We start from the raw sequence: 27,984 nt of genomic DNA on the forward strand, positions 1-27,984 counted from the left end.
ATCCAAAGCCAAAATCTCTATAAGACCTAGAATTACAACTTTGGCATTTTGACCAAAATCCAGAACCTAATGGAACTTGGTAATTTGCTAGGACAAGTCAGTATTCCAAATTCTGAAATTGAACTACATAGCCACTTGACCCCAGAATAGTATTTATATCATATCTCCCACTAGAAAACTCCACTATTATGGAAACCTAAGAAACAGGACTCCAACTTTGATTTAGGAACTTTCCTTAAATTTTGATTGTAAGAACCCTAAAATGGGAATCAAAGACACTGACCTGAACCTGAAATCCTGAAGGCACAAGGTCCAGGAGTTCAGGTCAGTTAATTGGCCATTAGAAAAATTGTGATTCTTGAACTTGAGTGATCCTAAGACATAGGCAAACAACTCATATGAATGACATTAGACCTAAAAATGATTGTAGCATGCCTAAATGACCAGAAAAAATTTGACTCCAGAATCTGCCTAGTTCTGGAACCATAAAGGGTCGATGAACTAGTCTTGGAAAATTGACTATAACTTGAGTTCTAAAACTCCAAATTGAGTAATTCAAAAAAATAAATCAAAGTTTAAACATAGAGGAACAACTTCCATGAAGGAAGTGTGGTCAAACAGACCCTACATCTTAGCCAAATTGCTAGGCAAAAATAGGGTACAGAATCTGGACCTAAAGAAAGGTTCATGAAATTATTTGATACATGATATATAAGTTACCTAAATGATTTGCCAAATAACATGAAATTTGCTATAGAGCACTAATAGTGCATAACATGAAATAATAAGTCCATAAATATTTAATAACACTAATTTGCCCAAAGTATACCTAGACTTATGTATATAGCTTGGATCAATTGGTATACCAATTAGGGACTATAGATTGCAGTACTGCCCATATGAATAATCATTGAAAGACAATATCTATCTGATATGGTTATTCCTCTGGCTTTATGCTTGACATAATGTGATCATCGACTCTTATGCCTGATCTGATTTCTGGCTTTATGCCTGACCGCTGGCCTTGAACCTGACATGACAGATGTATACATGATAGACATACGGATGTCTAACTAGTATACTCTCGTGTATCCAGTCTTTATAGTCTGTTATAGGTTACTTGGGCACTAATATGAATTTAATAAGACTGAATATGGAATAAATGAGCAGAAAAGATCCTGATAAACTTATTGCTCCCAAAGTTCAATAAACATGTAAATGACTCAAAATTCATGCAATATGCATTTCTTTATGAAATTACACATGCAACAATTATATTTAATTATTTAGTTATTTTTATTTTAAATTATGCACCACTAAGCAATTCGTTTAGCGCGTTGATTTTTCCCACGCATAGGTACTGGTGAGCAGGACTAGTCCAGACCGTGAGTTGGAGAAAATTTGCAGTAGTGTGACGTGTCACCTCAGCAGTCTATTTTTAGTAGGGCCCATGTGTATTTAGCTTTTATATTTGGATCATTACACATAAGTGAGTGATGTAATTAAATTTTCAGATTTTATAACAGTTTGTAAATATTATACATGATTTGATATGAATGAAATAAAATGTATTTACTTGAAATGAATATGAGAAATTTATATGAACAAATGATGATATTATATGATACATGGAAAAAAATGAGATGGATATGAAACTGTTTTTAACAGGTGAATAATGAAACCACCAAACGCTAATAAAATAGAGGAGACTCTGTTCGGGTCTCCATAAAAATAAAATATGGTGAAAAAAAAGATTTCAACACATGGGATAATATGAATAAATGGAATGTAAATTAATAATGTACACGACAAAACGAGATAGGATGCTCCGGCATCAAATGTGGCACGCCTTGCTCGGCTACACCATAGATCGGGTAAGGGGTGTTACATTTTAAGTTTAACTTCTTTCATTCTTTTCACTAGCACTAAAAACTAAAAAAAAAAAAAAAGGACTTATTGATTGGTTGAACCGGTTAGGTCACACTAGTTGATAAGGATCACCATGGAGCACCACCACCCTTCAAAGGGGCAATCACTAGGGCGAGAGCTAAGCAACTTCAAAGCATGCTCATGGACCATAAAAGGGTTTTCGGCTTAGGAGGGGAGCTGTATAAGAAAGGCCTAGCTTGCTTGCTGCAAGAATCTAAGTGGATCACCATGTGCTAAGTTGGAGCTTCCATTGCCACATCACCAGCCACATCAGCTTCCATTGCCACATCACAACCACCTTGGACATGCCTCACGCCACCTTGGAGTCCACTTAGCAGCCACCTTGGTTTTTGTAGGGTTTACGCCACGTGGAGGGAGCTCATTGGTTTATTTGAATTAAAGAGAGCTACTTTTTGATCAAGTGGGCCCCAATATTCTGCCACAAAGAGGGACCAATTGCTGCCACCTTCTGTCCTTTTACAATTAATGTTGCTGCCACCTTTTTATCTTCATAATTAATACACTTACTATTCTTATTAGGATTGCCAACATGACACAATTATTTTTAACTCTTGTCTTAACATTTTCAGCTTATGTTTCTGTAACCCTAGGTTTATAAGGAAGAAAATATCATCTTCTTTCTTTAGTTTTTCATTTCTGCTGCACATGAGAGCCTCCATTATAGAGAGTTTAAGTTTTCTTTCTTGCTAGTTTCTGGAAGAACTAGAACTTAGGCAACTTGATCACTTGCCTATTTGATGATCAATGTAATCTCCCACAAGTTGGGTTATTGTATTGACACTTGATCTGTTCCTCTTTGAATATATATTCTGGTACTTCTTTCTTTTTCATAGAGATTGCATTTTATTTTGTTCAAAGAAAACTTGTTTTGGTGTTGATGATCCTTGGGTTCCATTAGAGGTCTACATTGTTAGGCAACGTTCATTTGGGTGCTCATCATATTGGTATCAAAGCATTAGGGCATCAAATCAAGTAAGCATCCTTCATTTCTTCATCTTCCATGCTTTTCATTTATGTTTCCAATACTTGCTACTAAAATCTTCATCTAGGGTTTTAGAGAAATTTCTTTAAATCTGTCTTTGATTTCAGTTTTATCTTAGGGTTTAATTTATATTTCAGCTTATATCATCTTTGTGCTAGCTAATTTCTTTGAACTCTTGCATAATATCAAGCATGTTGAGCCTACTGCACTAATTTTGATTTAAGAGAGATTGATGAATTGATGATTGAAATTGGGCATTGACATGATTAGTTCCTACTAACTTGTTTGTGTGAAACACCTAAAGAGGGTTAGTCATTTCCTACTAACTTGTTTTCTTGCAGCTCAAAATCATGTGAAATGAAACCGATAGTAGTGGGGAGAGAGTCCTAGTTGATGAAGCTATATATAGGGACGCCGTGGCTGCATAATTTGAGAGGTTGACCTTGGGCATGAATACATTGAGGGATGACATGGATAGGATTTTGGAGGAGATGAGAAGGGATAGGGAAGAGAGAGTAAGGGGTAGAGATAATGCTAGGGACAGAAGGCAAGAAGAGAGAAATATAGGGGAACCAACAGTGGAGAACCTTGAGGGTGAAGTGCATGTTGAGGAAGAGATAGAAGAAGAATTTGAGTATGGGAACTACAACTATGGTGGTAGGGGTTATAGACCACCTAGGGGTAGTGGAGCTCGAGGTAGAAAAGGAGGTAGGTTGCCTAGATTTGGGGAGCATAGATATGATGATTATGGGTATGGAGGCCAAGAAGAGAGGGTAGACACTAATGTGGGTAGTATTAAGATGAAAATTCCTCCCTTTCATCGGAAGGAGAATCCGGATGCCTACATGGAGTGAGAAAGGCAAGTTGAGCTAATTTTTTAGTGTCATAACTATAGTGAGGAAAAGAAGGTGAAGCTTGCAGCCGTAGAGTTCAAGGAGTATGCTATAGTGTGGTGGGACCAGTTGATGGTTAGGAGGACTTTAGGTCTTAGACCCATTACTTCTTGGGAGGCTATGAAAGAAGCAATGAAGAAAAGATTTATTCCCCAACATTACTTTAGGGAACTCCACCAAAGCTTGCAAAGGATGATACAAGGAGGGAAAAGTGTAAAGGAGTACTATAAGGCAATGGAGATAGCCTTAGCTAGGGCACAATTAGATGAACCTCTAGAGGCTACTATGGCACGTTTTCTAGCTAGTCTGAACATGGAGATTGTACATGTTATTGAGTTGCACTCTTACACTAATTTGATTGAGTTATTGCACAAAGCCATTAAAGTAGAAAAACAATTGAAGATGAAGAGAGCTTTGAAGTATGGTAGTGGTGTCCATTCAGCTCCAAAGGCCCCTTGGAAATCAAATGTAGATAAGACTTCTAAGGGTGAGAAAGAAATTCCTAAGTTTAGGAAAGAAGAGAGGAATGGGAAAGAAAAGGTAGAAAGTAAAGATAAGGAGAAGGGGGGTACTGCCACTACTAGGACTAGAGATGTGAAGTGTTTTAAATGTTTGGGATATGAGCATTATGCTTCCCAATGTTCCAATAAGAGAGTCATGGTGATTAGGGAAGATGGGGAGGTAGAGAGCGAGGAAGAAAAGGAGGTTGAACCTTTGATGTTAGTTGAGGGGAATGAAAATGAAGAGGATGTGCACATTGAAGAGCCATCCGATGGGTATGACTTTGCATTGGTTACCATGATGACCTTGAGTGCTCAACCTATTGTAGATAGTGATGAGTTGCAAAGGAAAAACATCTTTCATATTAGGTGTGTGGTGAAGGAGAAATTGTGTAGCATGATTGTAGATGGGGGTAGTTGTTGCAATGTGGCTAGTTCCTTACTTGTGGAGAAATTAGGATTGTCTACCCTTAAGCATCCTAAACGTTATGGGTTACAATGGCTAAATGATTACAACAAAGTGAAGGTAACTAAGCAAGTAGTGGTACCTTTCACTATAGGGAGCTACCATGATGAGGTCTTATGTGATGTAGAACCCATGATAGCTATACATATCTTGCTAGGTAAGCCATGGCAGTATGATAGGTATGTGATTCATGATGGGAGGAAGAATCACTACACTTTGAAGAAAGATGGCCACACACATGCCTTAGCGCCCTTGTCACCATCACAAGCACATGAGGACCAAATGAGAATATTGAGGGCTATTGAGGAGAGAAAAGAGAGTTGAAAAGAAAAATTAAGAGAGGTCGAGCATAAGAGTGAAGAGAGTAAAGAAAAGAGTGATGGGAAAGAGAAAAAGAAAGAAGCGAAAGAAAAGAAAGTGAGAGTAATGGAAAAAGAAGAGGGCTCAGGGCAAAAGGAGAGAAGAGAGAAAAAGATGAGCTTGTATGTTAGGGGAAGGGAGTTGAGAGGAGCTTTGAGTGGTGGGTTGCCATTGTGCATTCTCATGTATAGGGAGAATTATTTAAATGTTTCTGACCTTGACCACAATCATCCTTCTTCTGGTGTGTCTCTTTTGCAGGAAAACCAAGATGTGTTTCCGGATGAGATACCTTCGGGTTTGCCACCTATTAGGGGTATTGAACACCAAATAGATTTCATTCCTGGTGCTTAAATTCCTAATAGACTAGCCTATAAGAGTAGTCCAGCTGAGACTAAGGAACTTCAAAGACAGGTAGATGAGCTTTTGGCTAAGGGACACGTCCACGAGAGCATGAGTCCTTGTGCAGTTCCTGTTTTGCTTGTGCCAAAGAAGGATGGGACATAAATGATTTGCGTGGATTATAGAGCTATGAATAAAATCACTGTAAAGTATCGCCACCCTATTCCTAGATTTGATGATTTGTTGGATGAATTACATGATTCTTGCATTTTTAGTAAGATTACTTTAAAGAGCGGTTACCATCAAATTAGAATGAGAGTTGGTGATGAATGGAAAACTACCTTAAAAAAAAACATGGCTTATATGAGTGGCTAGTGATGCTTTTTGGTCTCACTAATGCCCCTAGTACTTTCATGAGGCTTATGAATCATGTTTTGAGAGTTTTTATTGGACAGTTTGTTGTTGACTACTTTGATGATATTCTTATCTATAGCAAAAACATTGATGATCATTTGCATCATTTGAAACTTGTGTTTGATGTATTGAGAAAAGAAAAATTGTATGCAAATGTGAAAAAGTGTTTCTTTTTGCTTAGAAAGAATTGTGTTTTTGAGATTTTTTGTGAGTAGTCAAGGCATTGAAGTAGATGATGAAAAAGTTAAGGCAATTAGAGATTGGCCAACACCTAAAAATGCATATGAAGTTAGGAGTTTTCATGGATTAGTAAGTTTTTATAGAAGATTTATGCCTAACTTTAGTTCATTGGCTGCTCCATTAAATGAACTTGTCAAAAAGAATGTGCCATTTTTTTGGGGTAAAGAACATGAACATGCATTTTCCATGCTTAAGGGGAAATTGTGTTCTGCACCTTTATTAATTTTGCCTAATTTTGACAAAACATTTGAGATTGAATGTGATGCATCAAGTGGAGGGATTGGAGCTATTCTCATGCAAGAGAAACGCCCAATTGCTTACTTTAGTGAAAAGTTGCATGGTGCCGCATTGAATTATTTTATATATGACAAAGAATTGTATGCATTAGTTAGGACATTAGATACATGGCAACATTATCTGTGGCCTAAGAAATTTATCATACATTCTGATCATGAGTCTTTAAAGTATATCAAAAGCCAACATAAGTTGAGTAGGAGACATGCTAAATGGGTAGAATTTATAGAGTCTTTTCCTTATGTTGTGAAATATAAGCAGGGCAAAGAGAATGTGGTTGCTGATGCACTCTCTCGCAGGTATAATCTTCTTACTACTCTTATAAATTGTTGGGATTTGAGTATGTTAAAGAATTATATGATCATGATGATGACTTTGCTGCCATATTCCATGCATGTGAGAAATTTGCATTCCAAAAGTACTTTAGGCATGATGGATATTTGTTTAAAGAAAATAGATTGTGTGTGCCTAGAAGTTCTTTGAGGGAATTGCTTGTAAATGAGAGTCATAGTGGAGGCCTTATGGGGCATTTTGGTGTCGCCAAAACACTAGATGTCCTTAGGGAGTACTTCTTTTGGCCCCACATAAGAAAAGATGTTGAGAGACTATGTGCTAGATGTGAGACTTGCAAGAGAGCAAAGTCTAAGGTGATGCCTCATGAGCTATACACACCTCTACCCGTGCCTAAGCATCCTTGGGTTGATTTGTCCATGGACTTTGTCTTGGGTTTGCCTAGGTCACAAAGGGGTCATGATTCTGTTTTAGTTGTTGTGGATAGGTTTTCAAAAATGGCACATTTTATCCCATGTCACAAAACTGATGATGCTACATATGTTGCTAATATATTCTTTAGGGAGGTTGTTAGGTTACATGGTATACCCAGAACCATTGTGAGTGATAGGGATGTAAAATTCTTGAGTCATTTTTGGAAGGTTATATGGGGAAAATTGGGAACTAAGTTACTTTTCTCTATTACTTGCCATCCCCAAACTGATGGCCAAACAGAAGTAGTGAATAGGACCTTAGTCACACTTTTGAGAGCGTTAGTGAAATAAAATTTAAAGTCTTAGGAGGAATGCATACCATACATAGAATTTGCATATAATAGGGTTGTACATTCATCTAGTGGGAACTCTCCTTTTGAGCTTATTTATGGTTTTAATCCACTTACTCCCTTAGATTTTTTACCATTGCCTATTTATCATGTTGCTTCATTGGATGGTGAGAAAAAGGCTGAAATGGTTAAAAAGATGGATGAACAAGCTAGGTTACATCTAGAAAAGAAAAAATGAGCAATATGCATCTCATGCTAATAAGGGGCAAAAGCCTATGATTTTTGAACCAGGTGACTTAGCATGGATCCATTTGAGAAAGGAAAGGTTTCCTAACCAAAGGAAATCCAAGTTGCATCCTAGAAGTGATGGCCCTTTTCAAGTGCTTGAAAGAATTAACAATAATGCTTATAAGATAGAATTGCCTAGTGATTATGGAGTTAGTAATACTTTTAATGTAACTGATCTTACTTCTTTCCTTGGTTCAGAAATGAATTCGAGGACGAATTCTTCTCAAGTGGGAGAGGATGATGAGGATCACCATGGAGCACCACCACCCTTCAAAGGGGCAATCACTAGGGCGATAGCTAAGCAACTTCAAAGCATGCTCATGGACCATAAAAGGATTTTCAACTTAGAAGGGGAGCTGCATAAGGAAGGCCTAGCTTGCTTGCTGCAAGAATCTAAGTGGATCACCATGTGCCAAGTTGAAGCTTCCATTGCCATACCACCAACCATGTCAGCTTCCATTGCCACATCACCATCCACCTTGGACATGCCTCACTCCACCTTGGAGTCCACTTAGCAGCTACCTTGGTATTTGTAGGGTTCACGCCACGTGGAGGGAGCTCATTGGTTCATTTGAATTAAAAAGAGCTACTTTTTTACCAAGTGAGCTCCAATATTTTGCCACAAAGAGGGACTAATTGCTGCCACCTTCTGTCCTTTTGCAATTAATGTTGCTGCCACCTTTTTGTCTTTATAATTAATACACTTACTATTCTTGTTAGGATTGCCAACATGGCATAATTATTTTTAACTCTTGTCTTAATATTTTCAGCTTGTGTTTCTGTAACCCTAGGTTTATAAGGAAGAGAATATCATCTTCTTCCTTTAGTTTTTTATTTCTGCTGCACATAAGAGCCTCCATTAGAAAGAGTTTGAGTTTTCTTTCTTACTAGTTTCTGGAAGAACTAGAACTTAGACAACTTGATCACTTGCCTATTTTACTTAATGATCAATGTAATCTTCCACAAGTTGGGTTATTGTGTTGACACTTGATCTGTTCCTCTTTGAATATATATTCTGATGCTTCTTTCTTTTTCATAGAGATTGCATCTTATTTTGTTCAAAGAAAACTTGTTTTGGTGTTGATGATCCTTGGGTTCTATTAGAGGTCTGCATCCTTACGCAATATTCATTGGGGTGCTCATCACCAGTTCATCGATATGATCGACTAATTCAATCGGGTCACTTTCTGATCTGATTTAATTACAAATTCGGACTGATTAAGGGTATGATTAACAAGTTCACGGGTTCAACCGGTCGGTTCAATCCGAATTTAATAACACTAAATTATTTTATGAATATTATTAACTATACTTTATTTTATTAAGAGGATGTTTGATTTGCTTTATAAGGAGGTCAAACTTATAAGTAGAAAATATAAGTAAATTAGTATTTAATTTACCTTGTAAGTTAGAAAAAAATATTTAAAGAAAAAAATATTTAAAATATGTCAAAGTTATAAGTAAAGGTACCCATTGCTTATTACTTATCTATTTAAATTATTCTGCATCAAAGTATTATACTAAATATTTGAATAAAATTCATAGATTCAAAAGTAAAAAAATAAATATAAATCTTAAATATCTAGACTATATAGTATAATCATTACTAAAATTAAGAAGACGAAAAAATAGAGACTAGTAAAATAACAAACTAAATGTATTTTAAGTTAATCAATTCAAAAATTTGTATACAAATTGAGATTGTTAGCATTGTCTACTTATAGAGAGATAAATAAAATAATTTTTTAATTTAAATGTCTTAAATGAGAGAAAACTAAATGAGAAAAAGAGAAAAAAAAATTATGCTGTACCTTTAAAAAAAGAGCAAAAATGCAAATTCCAAAAAATCACATCTTATTTAAGATTATATGATATAAAATTATTAAAATGACTTTTATTTAATTTTGAAATAACACTTACAATCAATTTTTAATTTATAAATATAAATTTTTAAATAATTAATTTTTAATTTAACTTTTATATTAATTTAATGAAACTTCAATTTAAAATATAAAAAATAAATTATAAATTATTAAGGATTAACAGAAAATTTGATGCACATAATTAAAAACTATAATTTAATTTACATATTTAAGATTTTTTTTTTAATTTTTAGTGGAGCTAATAGAAAATTTAAAAGATAAAATAATACAATATTAAATTTTATTACACCTATCAAAAGAAAATTATAAATGTTTGGGGGCAAGGCTCCCCTTGCACCTCCTATTTCTGTTCCTACTTAATTACATATCTTTTTCTAATTGTTTCGATAAATTAAATTATTTTTAAACAAATTTTAATAAACACATAAATTAATTAAAATTTAATTTTAAATAATTTTATTAAATAATTGATTATTTATTTTAACTTAATTTATGAATTAAAAAATATATTTTAAATTAAAAATTAAAAATAAGTAGTGAACACCCTTTAAATTAATTTTTTTAATATTTATGATAAAATTTTATGTGTTATTTCTCTTTCGCCTACATATTCCATTAATGATGTACAAATAAATTATTCTTATTATTATTATTATTATTATTATTATTATTATAAATGAGCAAACCATAGTGAGATATAATTTTGCTCTTATATCCAACCAAAGGAGCACAAGGCAGTAAGTGAATGGAGCTTGGACCAACACCAACCCTTAATTGCCTAACCAAACTTGGAAAATTATTACAGTCTCCAATCGTGACAAAATTTCCTTCTTCATACACAATAATTTTGGCAATCACTTCAATATTTCTTGTATTTTGAAAAAAATATTAATTAAATAATTATTTTTTTTAATAATAATAAAAATACTTGTATGTGTATATAAATAATATACTTTATATTAATAAAATTTCAATTACTTAGTTTTATTAAAATTTTTTAATTAAAATAAAACTAAACAATTCAATTTGAGTTTAATAACACTGCAATTACTGCTTAAATTTTAGAGAATAAATTCCACGGATGTATGGAAAACATTATTAGCTCATACTGTATAAATTGCTCAATAATTTATCCTTTATATTTATTTATTTATTTATTATTTTTTAAATCTCCGGAAACCTAGAACCAAACCCAACTGCTTTTATATACTTCCTCTTCTCTCTCTTTCTCTGCGTCTTTCCCTCTCACATACACTGTACTTTCTTCTCCTGCGGTCTTCTGTCATCTGCGTTCCTATGGCCTCCTCCTCTGCTATCAATCTCTCCAAACCCTCTCTCTCCTTAAATTCCAAATCTCAAATTCCCCAGAAAGCTCCTCTCTCCTTCCTTCCCAAAACCCTCAATAAACCCTCTCTTTTCCCTCCTACACCCTCTTCCGTCTCTCACACCCACAAAACCCTCCTCGCTTTCTCTTCCGACAACCCCATCTCTCATGTTATCTCGGCAAATGAAAACAACGTAGATGGTTCTTCTTTCGGTTTCCATTTTGATGATGACGATAAACCCCGTGAAGAGTGTGGTGTTGTGGGTATCTATGGCGACCCAGAAGCGTCTCGTCTTTGCTATTTAGCTCTTCATGCTTTGCAGCATCGCGGCCAAGAAGGTGCTGGTATTGTTGCTGTAAATAATAATGTTCTGCAATCTATTACCGGTGTTGGGTTAGTTTCTGATGTCTTTAACGAATCAAAACTTGATCAGTTACCTGGTGATTTAGCCATAGGACATGTCAGATATTCTACTGCAGGGTCTTCTATGCTTAAAAATGTTCAACCTTTTGTTGCTGGGTACCGGTTTGGGTCTGTTGGGGTTGCTCACAATGGGAATTTAGTGAATTATAGGAAATTGAGGGCTACCCTTGAAGATTCTGGTTCCATTTTTAATACTAGTTCTGATACTGAGGTTGTTTTGCATTTGATTGCGATTTCCAAGGCTAGGCCTTTCTTTCTGAGGATTGTTGATGCATGCGAGAAGTTAGAAGGCGCCTATTCTATGGTGTTTGCGACAGAGGATAAATTGGTTGCGGTAAGGGACCCTCATGGGTTTAGGCCTTTGGTTATGGGGAGAAGAAGTAATGGTTCTATTGTGTTTGCTTCTGAGACTTGTGCTCTTGATTTGATTGAAGCCACATACGAGAGGGAAGTTAATCCCGGGGAGGTTTTAGTAGTGGATAAAGAAGGAATTCAATCACTTTGCCTAATTTCCCACCCTGAACCAAAGCAATGCATATTTGAACATATGTACTTTGCTTTGCCTAATTCAGAAGTATTTGGTAAGTCTGTTTATGAGTCGAGGCATCTTTTTGGTGAAATACTTGCTACTGAGGCTCCTGTTGATTGTGACGTTGTGATTGCGGTCCCAGATTCAGGGGTGGTGGCTGCACTTGGTTATGCAGCTAAAGCAGGTGTGCCATTTCAACAAGGATTGATAAGGTCACATTATGTGGGAAGGACATTCATCGAGCCATCACAGAAGATTAGGGACTTTGGTGTTAAGCTTAAGCTATCGCCAGTGAGGGCGGTATTGGAGGGGAAAAGAGTTGTGGTTGTGGATGATTCAATTGTGAGAGGAACTACCTCATCAAAAATTGTTAGGTTGATCAAGGAGGCCGGGGCTAAGGAGGTTCATATGAGGATTGCTAGCCCTCCAATTATTGCTTCTTGTTATTATGGAGTAGATACGCCAAGTTCTGAGGAGTTGATATCTAACAGGATGACTGTGGAGGAAATCAGGGAGTTTATTGGGTGTGATTCACTTGCCTTTCTACAATTGGATAGCTTGAAGAACTTTTTGGGGGATGATTCTCCAAATTATTGTTATGCTTGCTTCTCTGGGAGGTACCCAGTTCAGCCAAAGGAAGTTAAAGTGAAACGGGTTGGTGACTTTATGGATGATGGGTTGAATGGAAGTATTGAGTCCATTGATGGGGGCTGGGTTCAAGGACCTCGATTTCAGGATATCGAGAAAGAAAGTGATGTCCGGAAGGTATCATCCTTTTCATGATATATAGTTTGGGCTACCTCCAATTTGCTGAATTGATGGTTTATTAAGGGTATCAACTATCAAGCATGTGATGCTGTGCAGAGAGTGGCAGATGTTTTCAATGATTCTATATAGCCTTTATATGCTTCCTTGGATTAATTGAGGTTCCAAAACTTTCACAATTTTGTTGGATCTTCTAAAGCTTGCAAGATTAAAATAAGCACTTGGTTTATCTTCCCTTGTGGTAGACAATTTCTTCTATGAACTTCAATATATTTTGTCCTTGTTATTCTGTTTGCATGCAGAGATTAATGTTGCATCAGTTGGTGATATGATACATGGTTTAAGTGCTTCAAAAAAAAAAAAAATACAAGGTTTAAGTGCATAATGATGAAATGTAGTGAACTCATTGTCTCATTCATAAATTTACACTTGATGTTCTATTTGATGTCATTAGTGATTCAGAGGATGTTTTGTTTGGCTGACTTAAACTTATTTATAAATTAATAAGTCCAAAAAATTATCATGAGTAATCAAGTAAAATATTATACTATCTTAATAATTTTTTAAAATATTAATATTATTTTAATTTTAATAACTATAATATTTTAATTATACATATTTTTTTTTCATTTTAATAAACTAAGTTATCTTTAAATAGATCTTAACTAAATATTTAAAATATTTAAAAATTAATTTTAAGTAATTTAAATAAATAATTAAATATTTATTTTTAAATTAATTAAATCAAATATTTTTTTAATATTTTATTTTATTTTATTTTATCTTATCACACCGTGACTAAGGTAAGGCCATTTCCTGGATATGGAACCGTAGATGTGGGGATTGAGAAGACAGAATATAAAGCAAGTGATTTTGCATGTAGAGGCTAATTTAGTTGCCGGCATAAGAATGTTACAATCCCACTTAGCGGCAAATTTTTATTAATCATTCTTTTTAAAATTTGTTATACTTTAATCCCTTTTAATCCCTCATGTTAGAAATTGCACATATCTCCGACTAACCTTATACGTGATAATGGCACAGTATAAAATAAAAAAAATAAAAAAAAAATGTCACATGAAATTCATATCATCCTATTCTTCTTCTTCTCTCTCTCTCCCTCTTAACTCTTTATCTAATACTCAGTAAATCACTATTTGTTCCCTCTTTTAAAATCAAAAAGAAAAATTATAAAAATAAATTTTTAGAGTTCCTTTTCTAATCGATTATTTATTTGTTTGTTAGTACTTCAATATATTTTGTGTTGCTTTTTCAAATTTGTTGCAAACAATATCCAATTTAAAAAGTTGAGGGATTAAAATGTAACAAATTTCAAAGTTGAAGGATTTTATTGTAACAAAGTCCAAAAATGAGGAAATTTACGGTAACAAACTAAAGATAAAGGATGGAAGTGCAATAAATTTAAAAGTTAAGGAATTAAAGTGTAACAAATTTTAAAGTAGAGAGATTTAATGGTAACAAACAAAGAATAAAAGATAAAAATGTAACAATTTTAAAAGTTGAGAGACCGCTAATAAAAATTAACCCCACTTAGCAGATAATCATCTTATTAACCCCACTTAGCAGATGATCATCTTTCATAATTCGACCAGTTAAGAGGGAATTCTGCAATTACTCAGTTAATTCAATCAGAAATTAAAATACTAAGTATTGTGATTTTATCTGATTTTTATTTAAATTGGAATGCTTGATTATGGTCTAGTAATTTTGTTTCCAAGAACCTCAATTGGTTCTTTTTTAAGTATTCTAGGCTCATCAGCATTTCATGGTTATGGTATACAATTGATCATTACCAACAGACTAAAATGAGACTGGATGGAGAAGACTTCGACACTTGGTTTAAAACAAGAGCAGCCTAAAAGTGTTCATCCAGTTATAAAGGTTGCTACTGTAGTAAGATTATTGGTTTTGTTCATAAATGGAGATATAGAACTGGACAAGAAAAATCCGATCGAGTTTGCATATAATTTGGGTTAAGCTTGAAATTGATATCAGTTAAATTCGAGATTAACAGTTTATATCAGTTTATTGGTCTAAATCGGATTGAAATTGATTTGAATTCTTCTCTTCAATGAATATTTAATCAGACTAAATAGTCGAATCTAATCAAAGAGAAATGGGGCCATGGCCGACAGTCAGATCAAGGAAAGGCCACTTTCGGTGGCTTCCCGCTTTCTTGCTTTCCTTTTGCTGTCTTGCAAGCAAGAACTCGTCCACCACATTTTAAATTTTATAATTTAAAAAATATATATATTATTAAATTAAAATTAATTCAAATTTAATCTTTCACTCGATAAATAAATAGTAAATCAATCCATTTAGATTTAAATAATCAATTTTTTTTATCATTCCTTAATCAGTAACAATTCTGAAAACTTATATTAATTAATCATTTATCCGCATGTTATGAGAGTTTTTAAATTTTTTAAATTAAAATTATATTGTTACTTTTTTTATTATTTTATATTGACACCACACCATCATTAACAAATAAAAGGAGAGAAAATAATATTAATTAGATAATAGTACTTTTGTTTGACATTTTTATATAATTTTTCATTTTTTAATTGTTGCCTAAAAAATGTGTAAACAAAATAGGAATATGCGTGAGATATTAAAATCTTCTTTTTTGTTGTCAAAAAAAGCATATAAAATATGGATGGACATAATAAATATATAGTTATGGAGTATCTATTAGGGTTAATTCCCAAAAAAATCTTATTGTTTGTTAATTTTTGTATTTAAACCCTGAAGTTTACATTATTACTAATTAAACTTTCACATTTGATTAATGTTTCAAATTGACTCTACTGTCAATAAATCGTTAGTTTACTTAACGAGAGTTCAACGTCAGCTGTCATATCATCACTGAAGAAGCCACACTATAAACCTCAAATTAACCCTAACTTCTCCACTATATAAAGCCACCATAGATTCTAATTCTGCAAACAAAATCTTTAGAATTGCAAATCTGGAAATTGGAATCTCCCTATGTAAACAAAATCAGAACAATAACATAACACATTTTCAAATCAAACATTGTGACATTAAGATCATCAACTCCGAAAATTCGAATTCTAATCAAATTCTAGATACACTGAAAAAGAAAACCCAAAAATTGAAATTTCAGTACAAATCAGAAATTAGCAAAAATCCTCAATCATAAGTTTATATATATATATATATATATATATATATATATATATATTTGCACATATTCAAAAACCAAAGAGGAATTTTAAAAAAAAATTGAAAGTTAAAAAAATTAAAAATCATTAGCAATTAACCCAAAAGAAGTCTTGAAATCTTGATTTAGAGCAATATCTTCCTCTTCTTTGACTATCTAATTCATCATCACACTCATATATAAATCCAACAAGCATTAACTAATTTTCTAAATACCTCTGCAAAAGTCCAACTTCCTTTTTGTCATCCACCAATCGATCACAATCACAAAATCCCTCTTCACATCGTCGCAACTATTCCTCGTTATTTACCTCCTTTTTCCTCCGACTACAGCAACAAATGTGGATGCAAAGCTCGATTGCACATAGAAGAGGGAAGGAAGCAAAGAGGAAAGGGGAAGAAATAGGAAAACAAAGAAGGAAAAAGATTTTGGATTCGTGAGGCTAAACCTTCACTTTAAGACATTATAATCAGTGAATGAAGAACTGAATCAGTGGATTAGAAGAAGTTTTGAGAAGAAGAAGCAACTTGCATGCATGTTAATTGAATCAGTGCATAGAGAGAGAAAATCAATTTTAAAGAAAGGTTTACTTAGGGATTTCTTATAGTAGAGAAGTTAGGGTTAATTTGGGATTTTTTATTTGGCTTCTCCAGTAATGATATGGCAGCTAACATGAAACTCTCATTAACTGGACTAATAGTTTATTGATGGTTAGGTCAATTTGAGACATCAATCAAACGTGAAAGTTTAATTGACAATTATGTAAACTTCAGGGTTTAATTGCAAAACTTGGCAAATTTCATGGCTTTTTTGACAATTAACCCTATTTGTTACTGCTTCCTTTGGAATAAATTATTTAAAAAAATAAATTAATTAAATTCTCACACAATCATGCATAATTTCTATTTTTTTGAAAATAAATTTTTTTAAAGTTAAAAATAATTAAATTCTTTCATTCCAAACATAAAATGAACTAAAATGAAATAAATTTAATTGAACTCTTGTAAATTCTAGACTCCAGACAGAAGGTCAAGGATTCAAAATACACCATTAGTCAGAAATCTTAATGACAAAAACTCAGAAAGTTTCAAATATCCTATAATTAGCCTATTTAAAAGCTCTAGCTAAAACAAACACATTGAAATTTTTAGTTTCTCCACTGTGCACCAAATAACACTAAACCAAATTCTTAATCACATTTTGACTTTCAATGAAATTGTATGCTTTTAATTTATAGAATACAAAGTTTTTGAATGATAAAAGGACAACAATTAAAATTTATAGGTAGGTAACCAATTTGGTACCTCATAAATAATAACAGAACCACCAATCAAACACCAATGTGTACTCACTCATCATAAAACACAATTGGCAATTACCTGGTTCCAGAATCACCTTCAGTATCAGCCTCAGAGACCAAGTGCACATAAAAGGTATGGATTCCTCCATGAAAATCAGGAAGTGATAATTAGCCATTTTCTGCTCGGTCATATGCATTGGACTTATGCTTTGGTGCAAATGTAAATCCATCTGGAACTTTGCCGAGCAACATTTCAGATATTCGAATCTGCAACAAAACAAACCATAGGACTTAATAGCGCTTAGAAACCTTAGAGCAGCATCAATCATCAAGTTTTAAGGCAAAGGCTTTACCCAGTCAGCAGCAGAATCAGAAGCCATAAGAGTTTCAAGGTCATCACGACCATAGTAGGAGGGTGGGCGCCAGTTAATCTGTTGTGGAATGACATCCAAAAGACCAACAGGTATATACCTACATGTGTAGCTAAGCCATTCCAATAAGAAATGCCTAGTTGTCTCCACCCCTGCAAATGGTAAAAATCAAGGATTACAACAATATTTTTCCCTCCAATCTAACAAGCTGTTATTAAGAGTTCAAATCTCTCTCTCTCTCTCTCTCTCTCTCTCTCTCTCTCTCTTTCTCTATACACACACACACCTACACCCCAAGGAACATATAATTCTCAATCCAACTTTTTTTTGGTAATACAACCCACATATACAGGGCAGACCTATTCTCTCTTGCTAAAATTATTACAAAATAAATGAGAGCCAAACCCAAAGATCTTATCATCCATTTCAAGGCAACAGGCCTATTATCAGCAGCAATATCTGGTTCTACAAAATACATGGAAAACAAAATAATTGAAAAACTATATCATTTGTCATAACAAAACATAAAAAAACAAAAACAAAAACAAAACAAAAAAAATTCAACATAAAAAAACAAAAACAAAAACAAAACAAAAAAAATTCCCAAGGAAAATGAGATCCAAGTTATGGATATTAGTTCATCTAACCAAAAATTGAAAATGCATACCTTTTGTATCAGAACCCCAATGTTCAAGGCCAAAATGCACATAATCCTTCAAAATATCCAATCTCTCTCCAGACCTAATGTCCCAATGCCTCTGTTCCTTGATTTCAGTAAATATCCAAGGCTGTAAAATGCAATTAATGTTATTTGGAGGAATTTAAAATTGCCTTTTTAAGGAAAACAGACCACGGTTCAGAAGCATGCAAGAAAATTGCACTATTCATAAATATCCAACATGCAATGACATGGATAATTCCTTTATCCAGTTACTAACTTTAATTAGTGCTCCTCTAGCTATCATGCATGAAGAGAGCTCAGGGCAGTCAGATTTGTGCTTGTTCCAGCCTGTATATGAAAAGATATCCCCATTTCCTAGTACTTGAAGAGATTCCGGGGCCTTTCTAGTACAATGGTATATGTAGTCCCAATCAGCAAGCTTGCTGTAGCGTTGCTGGCGTGATCTACCATGTATTGTTACAGCACTGGCCCCCCAATTACCAATATCCTCAATTAGTGAGTCAATACGATTTTTTCCTTCAAAGTAACCTGTTCGCACCTAAATCAGTGAAAAAGCACAGATTAATGAACCCATCTTCACCAAGCATAGCATAAAATAGAAAGGTTGAAACACTAGCAGAAAACACAAATGAGGATAGGAAATTCCCAAAAAATCTCAAACTGTAAAACTGCAAAACGATAAGGGCCTGTTTACTTATGGAAAACAGTTTTATGTTTTCTATTTTCCATTTTCTAAGAAAATCTAGTTTTCATTTTCTGTGGAAAACATTGAAAAGCATAGAAAACAGGTTCACCTGCAATTAATAGAAAATAATTTTCTATTTCAACAAAGTAAAAAATTATTTATATCTTTCATTATTAAAAAAATAAATCATTATAAAATATATTTGAAAGTTATTTTATTTTTAAAATTTTTTAATAAGTGTTGTTCATTTATTTTATAATAATATGATTAATTTTTTATTATTTTAAATCAATATTTTTCTAAATAATTGTTCAATTTTAATAACAAAAAGTTATATAGTTTTGATTATTAAAAAAAAATCATTGTTTTTTTCATTTGGAAAACAGAATTTTATTATAAAGGAAAACAGTGGAAAACAATTTAAAATTGTTTTCCAAATCCAAGTTAAATTTTGGAAAACTGGTTTTCCAATTCTCCATTTGGAAAACTGGCACATGTAAATAGGTAACTCTGTATTCCATTTTTCTTAGAAAACTTTTCCAAAAAAAATACCCCAATATAAGTGAACTGGCCCTAAAATTCAAAGGTAAAACTTGACATTAAGATAATATGCAAATCTATAAAAGTGAAGCAAATCAGCATATTTGCAAATCATGTTAGTACAAAAGTAAGTTACTACCTTCACAGTTATAGGCTTCTCAACTGTGCCAGAAGCTGCATTTATAACCCTTTTCATTCGCATTGGTTTTGTAAGAAGACATGACCCAGCACCCTTGTCAACAACAATATCAATTGGGCAGCCCATATTTATATCTATGAAGTCCACATTACATTCCTGATCTATAAGCTCCACAGTGCGTGCTACAGTATCTGGATATGCCCCACATATTTGGACACCAAACAAATCCTCAGAGGAATGGCGCCTCAGCAGAGCCCATTCAGAAGCTTGACCCTATCCTCACAAGAAAATTTTTATTCAGAAATGTTAGATAGAACGCATAGTGTGCAGCATAGATGATACAGTTACCAAGGACCATGAGAAAGTATTCCCAGAAAGAAATAAAATATAAGATAGTAATTCAATATGCTTTGTTCTTTGGTAATGTGGACCAAAATATTAGCTTCTGTCCAGATTTTGAAGGGCAATCTGTACATTCTTCAACCTCAGCATGTTTATACCAATAATGAGCCATGCTGTTGGTAGAGAAACCAGATTGACCATTGCCATATTATTACTGATACTAACAATGGAAACCAAAGAAATTGCTTTCTATATTCTAGGAGTGCATTATATAATCACCTGAACTAAAAAGTAAATTTTTTTTAATTTGTGGAAATCAACTCTGCTAATTAAAAGAAAACTCACAATTAATAAGGCAAATAAAATGAGATAATAAAGCAGAACATAGACCTGTAAAAGATTTGTACACATTGCCATTTCACCGCAAGTTACATCAGCTCCCAATACTTTGCAAACCCTTCGAAAAGGAAGATTTCCAACAGTGGTCAAAGGTGCGAGATACAACTTTCCTCTGAAGTCAATCAACTTCTTTTCACGCAGGTGTATTTTCAAACTTCCATCTGTTTCTGTGAGTGCATCATCAATCATAACTTCTAATTCTGTTTCTGGACAACTATTTTCAAGATCTTTCTCTGGAACACTTAATCCTGTTATAAATTGAATCAAGGTCAGTTACATGTTCTTCTACACCAAATAAACAATAACTACTTTCAAAAGTTGCACTACTCAGGAACAAAAGCTAAGATAACCATTAGCTTCTTCACCAGAGCAACACTTTTCTTCAATAATTGACTTCACTCTTTTCAGAGGCCTAATTTCATTAGTTGTTATTATTCCATCAGCATTCTCCCCGGTTCGCACTTCCAAAGAGCACTCCAATTTATCAGCAGAGTCACTGGCTACAGTAGCATGAGAGTCATTCACAGAGTTCTGATCAACTTCCCCATCATCCTGCTTTTTTACTCTTGAATTGCCAGGTCCCTGAGAGAAAAGAACAAGAACATGACAAAAATTAAACAGTGAGACAAAGTCACATAGAAGCAGCTTCAGCAGAATCAAACTACAAGATAGTAAGAACCATAAACATGAAAAGTATCAATGACTAAGTTGGCAGGTAATTCTTAAAAATAGAAAAAAAAAAAAAAAAAGACAAAGCAAGTATATAGCAGAACCACTGCTTGTGAAAATATTTGTAAATTGTAGCTTAAGAACACTGAAAACTCAAAAATCATTCTCTTACAGAAATATTCTTCAAGCAAATGAGATTATTACTCTTAAGACTTCAAATTAATTTTCATGATCATTGCATTTTCAAATTAATCCATCAAAGCATATATTTCTAGAATATCATTTTGCTATATATAAAAATGTCAATGAAGAGAAGCCCTTGGCATGATTCAATCTCCCTGTCATGCTCCAGGTTCAGTCACATTCCAAACTAAAATAAAATAACTGCCAGCACACAAAGAAAACAGAAAACCCAAACTTCATATACATATAAAAGGAAGAAGAAGAATCCCCATCTGATGAGCAAAACAAGAGCTAATGAAAGAGGAAATAGAACTAGCGTTTTATTACCATAAGACCAAGAGACTTGAGTTTAGCATCTGCTTTGGGGAACTTCATCTTATTCTTCCACAAAAGCTTTTGAACATCCTTGTTCAATACATTAATTTCAGAGTTCTTCTTCAGCGCATTCGAACTATTGCCCTTAGCACCATCTTCATGTGTCCCATAGAATCTACATGCCAAGCCATAAGGACACGGCCCATCTCCATTAGTAAACGGACATTTCCCCTCTAAATCAGCCGGTTTCTACATTTTATAAACATCCCTTCAATCACAACAATTGAAAACCAATACCAAATACTTCAAATTGGATTAAGAAACTATCATTTGATGAATGCTAAAATACCTCAGCCTTAAAGGCTTCTATGTCATGGCTGAATCTGCACTTATCACCATAAGCACACGAACTAACGTCCTCACTCTTCGCTACCTCAGGGCACAGATGCAATGCAGATTTCTGTTCAAAAGAACAAAAATTTAATAATTGAAATTCAACAAAATTTTAAAGCTGAAGATATAGCGGACCTGACGGCGTTCGCGTTTGAGTTGGCGTTTGGACTTCTTCTCCTTGGCTACTACACTTGACTTAGAGGCCTTGGCATCGGCATCGGAAACGGCAGTGTCCCTTTGGTTGGTTCTGGAAGGCGGAGGACGAAGGAACTCTCTCTTTACTGGAGCTATGGCTTTGGCCACAAGCTCCTCCGGTGTTCGATGAGTTCCGTTAGGGTTCAAAGGTTGTGATGGTGGTTGGTCGATTACAAGGTTCATGTGTTCAATGAGATCGGCAGCAGACTCGGCCATGTCGCACGAGTTAACTCACTCAACCAATTCGGTGGCAGTGGCAGTGGCAGTGGCAGTTATCATCCAGTTCATGTATCTTCGTACTTGAATGGACAGTAGGGTTTATTAAGGTCATAACTGTCAATCTAAAACGACGCAAGATGCTATCGTTTTCGCTTATATATATATCAAATTTAAAATTCCAGTTTAATTCATAAAAAAATTAATAAATATCATCACCATCATCAACATTAATATTATTAAATAAAATTTTTATATTTCAAAAAAAATAACTATAAAATAAAATTGCCAGTACTTTCTCTATCTTTTAACTCATCTTTCATATAATTTTTTATTTTTAATTTTGTGGGGATTAATAATGCTCCCCTAATATAATTCTTTCATATTTATTTTTAAAAAATTAATAATTTTTTATTTCATTTATATGTAAAAGATATTTATTTATAAAAAAATTATATTGAAAATATATATGATAAATATAAAAAGTGGATCATGTTGATTTTTTTATTTTATGTATTTGTTTTTGTTGAAAATTTTCATGTTCATCAATATTTTAAAAATTTTATTTTTATATATGGAAAATGAAATTTTCATTTACATTTAAAACTATTAAAATTCAAGTTATAATGAATTCTTCTTCTCCATTATGCGTTTGCCCTACTAAGTCGAATACAAACATTAGGAAAGGAGAGTTCCAGTTCAACCCTTTTAGGGTCTCAACAAAACACACGTATAAAGGCCTGTATATCACTTTCAATGGTGTTCTGAGTTGGACATGCAATGCAGAACGAATTTGTGGCTACCACACCTTAACGACTTCTATAGGAGATGGCAAACTAATGAATGAATGCACCGAAGAAACAAATACTTAGCACCAGAAACTGTAAATATAAATAATAAGCAACAGTAGCCATCTTATCCTTCACAACCTATTGATTAGACTCTGCATTCGAGGATGTGTTTCCATTTTGTTGTTGTAGCTGCGGCTGTTGCTGCAACTGATGCATGTTGAGCTGGGAAGGTGATTGTTGCTGCTGCTGCAATTGATGGATGTTCTGTTGGGAAGACTGTGGCTGCTGCAGCTGGAACATCTGAGAATTGATGGCAAGCTGCTGAACCATGCCCTTGGTTGGGTCAGAATCCCCACTGAGCTCTGCAGCAGCAAGCTTCAATCTTCGAACCTCAGCAGTCAACGCTTCATTTAGAGCTGTTCCAAATCAACACAATTAAGTATAAATATACCAAGCAATCACATATTGCATGAGGAACTAGTGAAATAATACAAGATTGTTGGTTCAAATGAATGCCACAAAATTTTGTGAAATTCAATTGAATTCCATGTTTAGTATGTTAGCATGAGAACATGTAGACTTTAATTCCATGAATTCAATTCTATGGAATTGAAAATAACTAAAGCCAAATTCTATCAACGTATGTAGAACTTCATATGAATTCCACAAAATTAAGATGATATTTTTCTTATTATTGAGAGAGGTGAGGTTATGTTCCCTGTTACTAATAATTATATTTTTGAAAGAATCCCTATTACTATTATTGCACTTGTATAGGTTACAGGGAAACCATAAAACTGCTGTATCCCAGTTTAAATCAACTTGAGTCTTCTTTGGAAAAGACATTAGTATCTCAGAGTTCTTGCGCCAAAGGTTATCTTCAGTCTTCAGTGATTTCACAATAAATAGCTAAAAAAGGTGTCAATGAAAACTGAAAACTTAGAGTGGCATTCCACGTAATAATGTGTTCACAATTTTAAAATTCCTAGACTTTGTTTGTCCAAGCTTTAAGATTTTATAGCAAGTGGTTTTGTAACATGGTATCATGTTGGGGAATTCTGAATATGAACAGTTAAATTTCCCATTAAAAATTCAAGCTGTTGGGCTTACCAATTGTTAGGTAAGACTAGACCCGGCCAAGGGCCAATTCAGTCCCCGAATCGGACCAGGACAACCAGGGTCAAATCCCGAACCAGCCCTGGTCATCTGTTCAAGGGCATGAACCAGCCCTGAACCGGAATCGGCTCGAACTGCCTAGAACCAGTCGAGTCCCAGTTCATCTTCTTTCTCAATCCTAAATGCCGATTCCAGCCTGGACTAGACCAGACCAATGGCCAGGTCTAGGTGAGACCACACTAACATCAACTATTCTGTTTTGACACAAAATTATCCATTTCCTATTCCACAACGTTATAAATGCAGTGGAATAATATTGATTATTGAAGTAAGAAAAGAGGGAGAAAAATGTCCATACCATCTCGGAGTTGTGCCTGTTGCTCCATGGCTTGGAGACGAAACTTCAACTCATTATTCTGGTTTGTAAGACCAACAGAATCTCTCTGGATGCAATATAGAAGGCAATAACAAGGGAACTTAGAAGAGGAAAAATTAGAGACAAGGGAAAAAAAAAAAAATTAAGTACTCCGAATCGCCACCTGTAAAAGAGTAAGCTGGGCAGAGAGCGTGGTAGCTTCTGTCTGCAGAGTCTGAACCTTGTGTTCCAATTCTGAAATATATCTCATCTTCCTTTCTTTGGAACGAGCCGCCGATTGACGATTTGCCAAGATCCTAAAATGGACAAACCAAATGAAAAATGAAAAATCAAGGCAAGGCTTTTGGATGAGTTCTCCAAATAACAATAGTGAAGCAATAAAGTAGAGCAAACAGGTACCTTTTTGCACGCTTTGGATCAGTTAATGCAATCTCAGCAAGTTTATCATTTGCCATAATTTTCTTAAGCTCAGCGCCACTAAACTCGCCATTTCCAAACTCCAAACTGAAGGCATTCCCATCCAATGAATTGCTAGGTGATAGTTGTCCTGGGCGAGTTCCAGGTGAAGGTGGCAACTTTGGAGACTCATCACCAAAGTTCAACTTGCCCATTAAGCTATCCATTGAAAAACTTCTGTAGTGTCTGGTGGTTGGAGCAATATCACCTCCTGCAGTCCTTTTGATCCCCTCCCTCTTCTCAGTTGAAGAACTCAATCCTACCCCTGGCAAACTACTACCGCTTTCATTCACACTGCTTTCTGCATCATTATCACTGCTATCACCTCCATTAGTCTTTGTCCCACTAGCTCTACTATCCAAATCGTCATGATTCTCATTACCATTCTTATCATCAGTTCCAGAAGAGTTCAGCGCATCAATGTTATCCAGATTCATATAAGCTGAAAACAAATCATCCACAGCTTCACCTTCAGATTTCCTCTCACCCATCCCCTCATCATTGCTAATGCTATCACCACCTCTCTCCCATTCTCTTTTCACCAGCTGAGCTGGCTTAGCCAACCCTGAATTCTCTTTCCCAGACACTGAACGCTCCAAAACACCAGAACCCCTAAACTGAACGAGAGGAGGCGAAGATTGCATCACATTTGTAAACCCGAATGAAATATCGCTATTAGACCTCCGATGTGTCTTGCGTGGAGGCAAGCTCTCACCAACTCTTGAAGTATTACCCCTATTAATGGATGAGGGTGGTAATAGGGAATGAGAATTTGCATCCCTTTCTTCCATGGACACATCAGCTGATACTGGGTCAGACGCAGACGTTGAAGAGGAGTCACGGAAAGGGGCCGGGCTTAACGGTGGCAGCGAATCAAGTGAAAAAAATGAAGGCTGAGATAAAGATCTTGAATGGGTGGGTCCTGGACTAAAGTTCTGAGAAACCATTTGCTGGCTTGTTGGCCTAGAGAACGGGATCTGAGAATACGGCGAAATGGGTGGGATCTGATTGGGGTGGGAAGGCGGTATCCCTACTCTTTTGCCATTATCACTGCTAAAATTCTGTGCAAAGTGAGCAAAATGCCTGGCACGCATTTGGGTCTGGTTCAATTGAGGTATATCGAGTTGGTTCATTGATGAAAAAGGTTGTTTAGACATTAAAGAAGATGATTGCGTAGTCTCAAAAGAAGATTGAAGCCTTTGCATCATTTCACTGTTAGCCTCTTCATCACCCATACTTTTCAACTTGAAAACTACTGGTAATCAATATTTCTATAATGTCCCTGCAAAAACCATTCAATTATCACCCAAAACCCCCAGTGTAAGATTAACCCAGTTCACTTTTGCCAAAACCCCAATTGATAAATGGATAAACCAAATGAAATCCTAGAATCTGCAAGCAAGAACACAAAATCAACTATAAGAACGCTACAACGAGCATTCTATTTATTTTTAACTTTTGGAGTATTATTGAAGAGCAACAATACCTTGTTAGCAATAGAACGGTCATTTCAAGCAAAATGGAGAACCGGCAAGCAGAAAAATTCTGTCGATATTAACCTTTCTCGGTTATGCTGGCGGAAATGGCGAAGAAATAAAGAAACAAAAGCAAGGCAAGCTAAGCTAAGCAGGCGGTTTCTCTCTCTAGAATTTCACTCCCTCTATCTGAAGTTTCTCTCAACAAATAAATAATAATATAGAAAATTATTTTTAATCTCTATAATTTAATAATATTAATTATTTAAAAAATATATTAATTATACTTTATATTTTTTTAATTTTTATTAATTTAAATTAAATTTTTTTATCAATTTATAAATTTAAATAAAAGAAATTTTTATTATAATTTAAAGCTTAAAAATAGAGATATTAAATAATTATTTTTATAAATTATATAATCTGTATGAAATTTAAATTAATAATTAAAATAAGAAAAAAATTAAAAAGTAAATAAAATAAAAATATAGAAATTATTTAATATATTTTTTAAAATAAAAAATTAAATACTTAATTTTTAAATAAAGAGTTAAATAATAATTTTTTTAATAAAAATTAAAAAAAATAAAAATTTTTTGGTCCTATCCAAGACCAAGACCAACCATACGGCACGGATTTCTTCACAGGGGGAACGCGTGAATTTCATTTGGAAGGCATTTGAACTTCTGACGAATTTGAATTTCATTCCGACCTTATTTCTTTTCCCCTCTTTCCTTTGTCTCCGCAGCTTATTTAGCAAGGAATTTTGCTTTTTGATTTTTTGGCCCAAATCGTATGTTTCTCAATCTCGTGCCACCGTCCACCGTCAAATCCACTCATTCTACTTAACAAAAATCAATTATTTATACTACTAAGAATTATTTAATTTTTTTTATGGAAAAAATATTATTTAAATTAATACCATTTCTATTTTATTAAAAATTTAATACCTTTTCTATTATAAAATTATAATAGATTCTTTGCTTAAACTAATGTTCATATCATATTTTTTTAAAGGATATATTGCTAAAATTTTATGATTATATTTTACACAATTTTAAGAAAATTAATTAATAATAAATATTTTCTAATAAAAATCATGTTGAAATAAAAATAATTCTCTCATAATTACATATTAATTTATTAATCATAATAATCCCTTTTATCCTCTCTTTTTCTTTTTATTGCACTTCTTTTTAAAGAAAAAATAAATACCCATCGCATGATTCAGATACATGAATTTTAACCTGTATTCATATAATCCTAATCATCATATTTATTTTATTAGTCTATTATATAATCACATATTTATAATGAATTACATAAATCAATTCACAGTTTAGATGTGTACCTTATTTGCAGAATAACCATTGATCTTCGGATGAATCAAGTGAGAGTATTTTAAGGACATCAAGATCAAAAAGTTAA

The 27,984-nt window shown here is 33.9% G+C and overlaps 4 protein-coding genes across 7 annotated transcripts; 2 read left to right on the plus strand and 2 right to left on the minus strand.

Annotated features, from left to right (window-relative positions):
* Positions 1-5,217: 5,217 nt before the first annotated feature.
* On the plus strand, positions 5,218-8,295 carry LOC131176296 (uncharacterized). Its single transcript, XM_058141297.1, has 7 exons — positions 5,218-5,464; positions 5,519-5,631; positions 5,946-6,049; positions 6,120-6,737; positions 6,911-7,480; positions 7,565-7,659; positions 7,784-8,295. Exons 1-7 carry the CDS (start codon positions 5,218-5,220, stop codon positions 8,293-8,295), a joined length of 2,259 nt encoding a protein of 752 aa, XP_057997280.1.
* A 2,538-nt stretch (positions 8,296-10,833) lies between these two features.
* LOC110635461 (amidophosphoribosyltransferase, chloroplastic) lies at positions 10,834-12,991 on the plus strand. The gene has a single exon (XM_021784799.2). It carries the CDS (start codon positions 10,960-10,962, stop codon positions 12,721-12,723), a length of 1,764 nt encoding a protein of 587 aa, XP_021640491.2. The 5' UTR covers positions 10,834-10,959; the 3' UTR covers positions 12,724-12,991.
* Positions 12,992-17,084: 4,093 nt separating this feature from the next.
* Positions 17,085-22,474, minus strand: LOC110635460 (tRNA-dihydrouridine(47) synthase [NAD(P)(+)]-like). 2 transcript variants are annotated; one of them, XM_021784798.2, is made up of 10 exons: positions 22,067-22,474; positions 21,888-21,998; positions 21,551-21,787; positions 20,737-20,953; positions 20,363-20,619; positions 19,631-19,903; positions 18,523-18,804; positions 18,252-18,372; positions 17,567-17,736; positions 17,085-17,480 (listed from the first exon to the last, which is right to left on the minus strand). In XM_021784798.2, the coding sequence occupies exons 1-10, from the start codon at positions 22,340-22,342 to the stop codon at positions 17,382-17,384; spliced, it is 2,043 nt and encodes a 680-aa protein (XP_021640490.2). In that variant the 5' UTR covers positions 22,343-22,474; the 3' UTR covers positions 17,085-17,381. The 2 variants fall into 2 exon arrangements, with proteins under 2 accessions (XP_021640490.2, XP_021640489.2); XM_021784797.2 differs by having other exon boundaries at positions 20,722-20,953; positions 22,067-22,471.
* Positions 22,475-22,963: 489 nt separating this feature from the next.
* Positions 22,964-26,758, minus strand: LOC110635459 (bZIP transcription factor 29). 3 transcript variants are annotated; one of them, XM_021784796.2, is made up of 5 exons: positions 26,568-26,758; positions 25,025-26,363; positions 24,789-24,921; positions 24,608-24,692; positions 22,964-23,549 (listed from the first exon to the last, which is right to left on the minus strand). In XM_021784796.2, the coding sequence occupies exons 2-5, from the start codon at positions 26,314-26,316 to the stop codon at positions 23,272-23,274; spliced, it is 1,788 nt and encodes a 595-aa protein (XP_021640488.2). In that variant the 5' UTR covers positions 26,317-26,363; positions 26,568-26,758; the 3' UTR covers positions 22,964-23,271. The 3 variants fall into 3 exon arrangements, with proteins under 3 accessions (XP_021640488.2, XP_021640487.2, XP_057997408.1); XM_021784795.2 differs by having other exon boundaries at positions 25,025-26,473; positions 26,568-26,757; XM_058141425.1 differs by lacking the exon at positions 26,568-26,758 and having other exon boundaries at positions 25,025-26,560.
* Positions 26,759-27,984: the final 1,226 nt, after the last annotated feature.

This window comes from Hevea brasiliensis, unplaced genomic scaffold (genome assembly GCF_030052815.1).
Source record: "Hevea brasiliensis isolate MT/VB/25A 57/8 unplaced genomic scaffold, ASM3005281v1 Scaf1, whole genome shotgun sequence".
Lineage (NCBI taxonomy): Eukaryota > Viridiplantae > Streptophyta > Magnoliopsida > Malpighiales > Euphorbiaceae > Hevea > Hevea brasiliensis.

Bases quoted from the DNA above. Each gene is read 5' to 3' on its own strand.
- LOC131176296 (XM_058141297.1), top strand. From the start codon at position 5,218: ATGGAAAAAGAAGAGGGCTCAGGGCAAAAGGAGAGAAGAGAGAAAAAG. The intron at 5,632-5,945 runs GTGCCAAAGAAG...TTTATTGGACAG, and splicing joins GTGCAGTTCCTGTTTTGCTT to TTTGTTGTTGACTACTTTGA. The intron at 7,660-7,783 runs GTGAGAAAAAGG...TTTTTGAACCAG, and splicing joins TCATGTTGCTTCATTGGATG to GTGACTTAGCATGGATCCAT.
- LOC110635461 (XM_021784799.2), top strand. From the start codon at position 10,960: ATGGCCTCCTCCTCTGCTATCAATCTCTCCAAACCCTCTCTCTCCTTA.
- LOC110635460 (XM_021784797.2), bottom strand. From the start codon at position 22,342: ATGGCCGAGTCTGCTGCCGATCTCATTGAACACATGAACCTTGTAATC. The intron at 21,999-22,066 runs GTCCGCTATATC...TCTTTTGAACAG, and splicing joins TCAAACGCGAACGCCGTCAG to AAATCTGCATTGCATCTGTG. The intron at 18,805-19,630 runs GTAGTAACTTAC...TCACTGATTTAG, and splicing joins AGAAGCCTATAACTGTGAAG to GTGCGAACAGGTTACTTTGA.
- LOC110635459 (XM_021784796.2), bottom strand. From the start codon at position 26,316: ATGGGTGATGAAGAGGCTAACAGTGAAATGATGCAAAGGCTTCAATCT. The intron at 24,922-25,024 runs GTACCTGTTTGC...TGTCCATTTTAG, and splicing joins GATCCAAAGCGTGCAAAAAG to GATCTTGGCAAATCGTCAAT. The intron at 24,693-24,788 runs GTGGCGATTCGG...TATTGCATCCAG, and splicing joins CCCAGCTTACTCTTTTACAG to AGAGATTCTGTTGGTCTTAC.